Source organism: Oratosquilla oratoria, chromosome 15, assembly GCF_046742065.1.
Source record: "Oratosquilla oratoria isolate Oo_2021 chromosome 15, ASM4674206v1, whole genome shotgun sequence".
In the NCBI taxonomy this organism is placed as follows: Eukaryota; Metazoa; Arthropoda; class Malacostraca; order Stomatopoda; family Squillidae; genus Oratosquilla; species Oratosquilla oratoria.
In genome coordinates, this window is record NC_134791.1 from 27690275 (window position 1) to 27697493 (window position 7219).

A 7219-nucleotide genomic window follows, 5' to 3' on the forward strand; every position below is an offset into this window, starting at 1 on the left:
GTTAGTAAACTTGCCTCCAAACTATCCTTGTGTCAACACTTACTTGCCCTTAGGTAAGTTAACTTACAGCTAACTAGCACTAGCGGCTACTAAACTAGCCATGTGTGAAAAAGGCTTTGAATGACCGTATTCTAGCTATCCTAGGACGATGTTACTACGTCATGAGGATGTGACGTTGTCCATATTGCATATATGCACTTATGCGGCATATTTTTCAAGAGCATATTATATGCACCTGTGCATACATGCTAACCAACAAAAAAGCATATATTCATTAAAACGACATAAAATATGCACATGTGCATATATGACATGTGATAAATATTCACATGTTGGACACTGTTGAAACTTGAACATATTTAAAACTAACAGGATGCTGTAGGATTTTTAAGTCATGGCTAAATGATTTACATGTACAAATTTAGGTTATTTTAAAACAATGAAATTGTCTTTAAATTTTTATGGTTTGTTATTGGAACACAGGAAACAGGATGTCGATTGTTAGATTAGCTTAGTCACTTCTTTTACGGCTTAGGTGTTGGTAGGTACACTAAGTAGTACTACAGTGTGATCTGTGCAACAATGCCAAAGGAAAAACCTAACAACACCGTTCTTAAGTTTGTTGAGGAGCATGAAGACTTTGAAATAGAAGATGGAGTTTTGTTTTGCATATATTGTAAAAAGCAGGTATGTTGCGTAATTGAATCTTGCTATATTCTACTTAAACTTCCAACGTGATGTCAGGTATAGATAGAATGCTTGAATATAATATAAAAACTTCAATTTTTTTTTAAATATTTCAACATAAATATTGGTTCACTAGTAAGCTATTCTAACTGGTCATTCGATTTTTTTAGGTATCAAGTTCGAGAACATTTCTCATTAAGCAACATCTGAAAACTGCGGGACATATTGCTAAGAAAAAATTGCAGCAGTCAAGAGAGTCTCAACTTGAAGATCCGAGTCTAATCACAACAGATGCAAGTCAAAGTAGTACTATGAAACACCCAAGTACCAACGAAACTACTATCTCCAACGACCAACCAAGTACCAGTAAATGCACTGGTGTCCCAGATGACCAGTTAGGCTCTACTGAATTAGTTACTAGCCATTCAAACCCACCTATTTCTCGCAAAAAATCCTTCAATGAAGAGTTGTGCAATATGTTCGTATCTGCAGATATTCCTTTGCACAAGTTAAACAATCCAATTGTAAAAAAGTTTCTTGCTAAACACTCCGGTAATGTGATACCAGACCAAACTACAATGAGAAAATATTATTTGTCGGAAATATATCGTGAAAAAATCAGTGCTTTAAGGAGAAAGGTGTCCACTCACAAGATATGGGTATCTGTGGACGAAACTACAGATGTTGAACAGCGGTACATTGCTTGCTTCGTATTCGGAATTTTAGGAGAAGAGTCTGAGCGCGACAAATGTTACTTAGCAAACATCGCCATATTAAGTTCAGTTAATCATGCGAGCATAGCAGGATTCTTCAACGATTCTCTTCAGGTGTTATGGCCAAGTCAAATAAAATACGAAAACGTACTCTTGGTGTGCACAGATGCCGCACCATACATGATAAAATCAATGAATGGGTTGCAAGTCCTTTTCCCCAAAATGATTCATATAACTTGCTTAGCACATGGATTACACAGGGTGGCAGAACTGGTAAGATTCAGCTATGCTGAAGTGAACAGACTGATATCTGCCTCCAAAAGTATATTCGTTAAAGCTCCGTTGAGGGTAGAGAAATTTAAGAAACTTGCTCCAAACACGCCGCTACCTCCTACGCCAATAATAACAAGATGGGGCACATGGATCCAAGCTGTCCAATATCATGCCAAACATTTCGAAGAAATATACCAGGTCTTCATGTCCTTTGATGGCGAAGATTCTCGTAGTGTGAAAGAGTGTCAGGATCTTCTGCAGAACGTACAGTTAAAAACAGGTTTGGTCTTCATAAGTTCTACATTCTCTATAATAACTTCTACAATTGCAAAGTTGGAAACTAGGGGACTCCCTATTTCTACTGTTTTCCAACTGATGGATTCTGTGGAACAAACTTTAAAGAACACCTCCGACCAAAGCTACCACCAAAAGTTGACCAGCGTTCTAACAAAAAACAAAGGTTATGAAAGGTTAAGGAAAATCAATGCCATAATGTCCGGACAGCCCAGTGAAGGACTAGAGGAGTTTATAAGTGGCCTTGCTCCATCGGATATATCTTGCTACCAATTTGCACCTTTAGTCTCATGTGATGTAGAACGAGTGTTTTCCCAGTACAAAACTATACTAGCTGACAACAGAAGGAGATTCACTTTTGAAAACCTCAAATACCACGTAATTATTAAGTGTAATCCTAATGTATAATTTTTGTAAGGTAGCAGATCTAAATAGTAGATGTTTGTTATTGAAATGCTCTTATTGAATTTCTAATAATTATTTTCTAAATGTGTATGTTGGGAATTGTACAAATATTGAAGCTGTCCTGTTTAATTCTGTTGTATTTTGTTTTCAATGTTTTCATATTAAAAAGCAAAGCTTTATCAAGTTTATTTTATCCCATATATCGTATAAGCAAACTATACTAAAAAAATATCGGGCATATAAAATGCTAGCATATAAAATGCTAGCATATAAAATGCTAATATGCATTTCTGTTAAGCATATATGCCAGTGACGTTTTTGCATATTTTATGCAGCATATAAATTTGAAGAACAAAAATCGTCATATGATATGCTGCATATCGCAAAAGCATATATGCATCTATGCAGCATATTTTATGCTGCATATTGTCACATCCCTAGACTCATGAGGATTCCCTTTCATGCTATTATGGGCTAATGACCATCATCAGTACTAAATCCACTTACAAACCTAATTGAGACGTTTTACGTCAGTCAGCACGACACAACAACTACAAATCTTACTGACATGGAGGAATTTTTACAATATTCAATTAATTATCATATTGGGAAACATTGGGTGAGAGTAAGTGCGTGTCCCGACTGGCTACTTCCCTTATAAGGAAGAAGAGGCTTTTGGTATATAAATAGATATATATCTTTGCTATACATTATATCATTATCTGTAATGTTAATTATATAAGATGAAAGGTGTGAAATAAAAAACACATTAAAGACTTCTGGCACTTGGTAAATCTTATTTAGACAAACAGGAAAGATCTTATTTAGCTGAAAGAGTTGTAGACGGTCTACTTTATTTAATAGAAGTAAGTAAATTTTCTATTTTGTTTTAGGTAACAGAAAATATTCTATTTAGTTACAGGGAATATTCTCATTGGCCTGGACATTATTGATGAACTATTACTAAAGAATTTTCGATAATTCATTGGAAAATTTAGGTGAAGAAATATACACTTTTGGGTCTAACAGATTTTTGTTCAATTTTAATTTTTCTTTTATTTATTTGTTTATCTATTTATTCATTTACCTTTTTGTGGAAAATTACATTTCTCTTTCCATATGTATATAGTAGCTTATATATATATATATATATATATATATATATATATATACATATATATATATATATATATATATATATATATAGTGTGTGTGTGTGTGTGTGTGTGTAGGTGAAGTGGCAAAGGAAACGTTAATGTTAGAGTATGGAGCTTTATTCATTACCAGGCTTTCCGACTTCTTGGGCCTTCTTCAGAATATACATACATACATACATGTATATATATATATATATATGTATATATATATATATATATATATATGTATATATATATCTATGTGTGTGTGTGTGTGTGTGTGTGTGTGTGTGTGTGTGTGTGTGTGTGTGTGTGTGTGTGTGCAAGAGAGAAGAGACGACATTGACGACATTTAGTTTCACTTCTTTCTTTTGCCCTCATTAGCCAAATCTCACCTACCCACTTCTGCTCAACACACAGATGGCCTTTGTCACTCGTGTTGATCAATTTTGTCATAATGTTCATGACCCAACGAGTTCCCGCAGTAAAAGTTCTCTCCAAATTTAAAGAACGCATTGCAAGGATCCTTTCCGTCTTCTGATGCTGCTGTATCACCGCCACTGCCGAGAACAAAGAAGATGGCTCAGGAAACAGAAGCCCAAGGCCTTCCAGAGGCGAAAAACCAAAAGACCCTCCTAGTAGCGCCCATCAAGAGGAACTGACACAAGAAGTTGAAGCTTCTACATGCTCAGAAGCCCCTGTTTCTCTCCAAAGTTACAGAAAGGAGAACAGCGATACACAGGGCAAAGACTCTTTTTAGAGACAATTAGAGGAGGGTCTCAAGAGATGTTTTACAACCCCCAATGACATCCCAGAGGAACCCAGCACCCCTTCTTCAAGAGTGAATACAAGGGGTTCTCTCGTCACCTGTAATGAGTCTTTCGTGCACTATTCGTCTAAGCACTCAGGAGGAACAAACGGAGACTCAAGTGACACCAAACACACCGACTTCACGAAAAACTACAAAGTAGTCTCTGCTCTCGGAAGCGGTGGATTTTCGTCAACCGTCCTCGTCTCCAACATAGCCACTGGGATCGTCAGTGTGGCCAAGCTCCCAACCGAAGGGAAACGGATCTCGGACATCATCCAGCGGGAGATCGATGCTTTGGGCGCACTGGGTCACCCAAACATCGTCCGACTGATAGATGTGGCCACAAGCGGACATTTGAAAATTATCATCACAGAGTACTGTCCTGGTGGAACTCTTGCCCACGTACTCGAAAGGCATTCGAAATTGCCCTTCTGGGATTGGGGCAACCGTGTGGCATCATACTGCCGACAGATGTCCAATGCCGTGGCATTTGCCCATGCCAGCAACATCGCCCATCTAGACATCAAACCAGAGAACGTAGTTCTCGATAAGAAACGAGAGGTCTTGAAGCTCATCGACTTCGGACTCTGTGCAAGAGGGGATGACGTATATGAACGTGGTCTCAAGGAAGTGCGAGGCACCCCATGGTACATGGCTCCTGAAGTCATAGATAAGGACCAGCACCCTTACTCCGCCGGAAAAGCCGATGTGTGGTCTCTTGGATGCGTCTTCTACGAGTTCTGCACCGGAAAGATTATCTTCTTCGACTCAAAGGCAGAAGCTCTCAGGCCTACACTCCTGATGGAATACTACGGCCAATGCTGCAAGAACGGCAGGCCAGACCTCAGGAACTTCTTGCAGAATACCTTTAGCCCTTTTCAAGAATATATCTTCAAGGGCATTCTCAAGACCATGCTGGATCCTGACCCTTCCAGCAGAGCCACAATTTGGGATGTCAGCCAGGTATCTTTCCCAAAACAGTGAAAGAAAAAAATAATAGAAAATGAATATAAGATGAATAAGAGTGAATAAGAAAATTGGAAATTAGCCCATCAAACAGAGAGTCTAGATGAATCAAATATATGAGTACAAAAAACCCAAATTAAAAAGATGGTGATAATAATAAAAAAAAAATAGGAACAAATGCAGAAATAGAAAAATACAGGCAAGAGAAACAGTAAAAAGATGAGGTGAACAAATGATTGAGAAAATGATAAAGTAACAAACTATCAAATTTGAGGGAAAAATAATAGAGAGACAAGTCGAACAAATGGAGAGCCCTTTAAATCCCTACACTCCTTATCTTAAAGAATAGATTAAGGTTGTGTCGTCTGAAACCCCAGGACCTTCCCTCAGCTGAATAAGATAACACAGTAAATTTTAATCGAACAAATACAAAACACCTATTTCTATTATATGTATATATATACTGAAGTATGGAAGACAAATGAGTGGAAGGGTGGTGAGCTAAACACAGAAAACAGTGAGTTTTTATTCACTGTCGTTTCGTCCTTACCAGGACATTTTCAAAGTACATACAATTTAAGAAAATTAACAGCTTATATAACCCATCCTTGCCGAGTTCCCCTCCCACTATCATCCGTCCTCTACCCTTTTTCATGTGACTCCGACCATGTCACTTCTCCCTCCGTCCTCAATTGTCCTTTTTACCTCCTTGATAATCAGAGTACTTACCGCTCCTGCTAATTTTATAAACCCTTCCCTATGGTTGATGCAGGGGTGGAAGTAATGTAGTGTAAAGAAAAATAGTGGAGGCAGCCTACATTACTTCCCACCCCTGCATCAACCATAGGGAAGGGTTTATAAAATTAGCAGGAGCGGTAAGTACTCTGATTATCAAGGAGGTAAAAAGGACAATTGAGGACGGAGGGAGAAGTGACATGGTCGGAGTCACATGAAAAAGGGTAGAGGACGGATGATAGAGGGAGGGGAACTCGGCAAGGATGGGTTATATAAGCTGTTAATTTTCTGAAAATGTATGTACTTTGAGAATGTCCTGGTAAGGACGAAACATCAGTGAATAAAACTCAACTGTTCTCTGTGTTTAACTCAACACCCTTCCACTCGTATATATATATATATATATATATATATATATATATATATATACATATATATATATACATATATATATATATACATATATATATATATGTATATATTATATATATAATTTACATATATATATATGTATATATATATTATATATGAATACATATATATATTTACATATATATATACACACACACACGCACATATATATGTACATATATATATATATATATATATATGTACATATATATATATATATATACACATATATATATATGTACATATATATATATATATGTACATATATATATATATATACACATATATATAGTATACATATGCAGAGTCCGCTAGGAAGAGGAAAAACACACGGAGTCCGAGCACTTTCGTGATGTATTAACATTATCAAGGAGTACAGGAAAGTGAGTACAAACAAGTGGAGATACAGAGTATAAATAGGACAAGTGAGACATTTACTCCCGTCACCGAAACCTGTATGCTCAGCTTGGGTCCCTCGGCGAGGCCGTGGAAACAGAGAAATATTATCTCATTAACTTTTAAAACATGTACTATTTATATTGACAATATATAGATTTAATTTATATAATCCCTAAACTATTGTTAATAAGTGAGTTACAATTGTATTTGATCATTCCTGACTATATTTCTTTGTGTTATATTGTTACACTGTTTAATTTTTTGAAGCATTTTTCCAGTCAATAGGATGGTCAAAGTGCGAACATGTTTAAAAAAGGTACTAGATTCTCGGCCCTTTTTAATACTGTTTTTTTGCTGTTTAATTCTAACTTCTAATTATTTTCCTGATT

The 7219-nt window shown here is 36.4% G+C and overlaps 1 protein-coding gene across 1 annotated transcript; it reads left to right on the forward strand.

Annotated features, from left to right (window-relative positions):
• The first annotated feature begins 325 nt into the window (after positions 1 to 325).
• On the forward strand, positions 326 to 5303 carry LOC143033092 (uncharacterized). Its single transcript, XM_076198292.1, has 3 exons — positions 326 to 687; positions 858 to 2345; positions 4269 to 5303. The coding sequence occupies exons 1-3, from the start codon at positions 583 to 585 to the stop codon at positions 5301 to 5303; spliced, it is 2628 nt and encodes an 875-aa protein (XP_076054407.1). The 5' UTR covers positions 326 to 582.
• The last annotated feature ends 1916 nt before the right edge of the window (positions 5304 to 7219 follow it).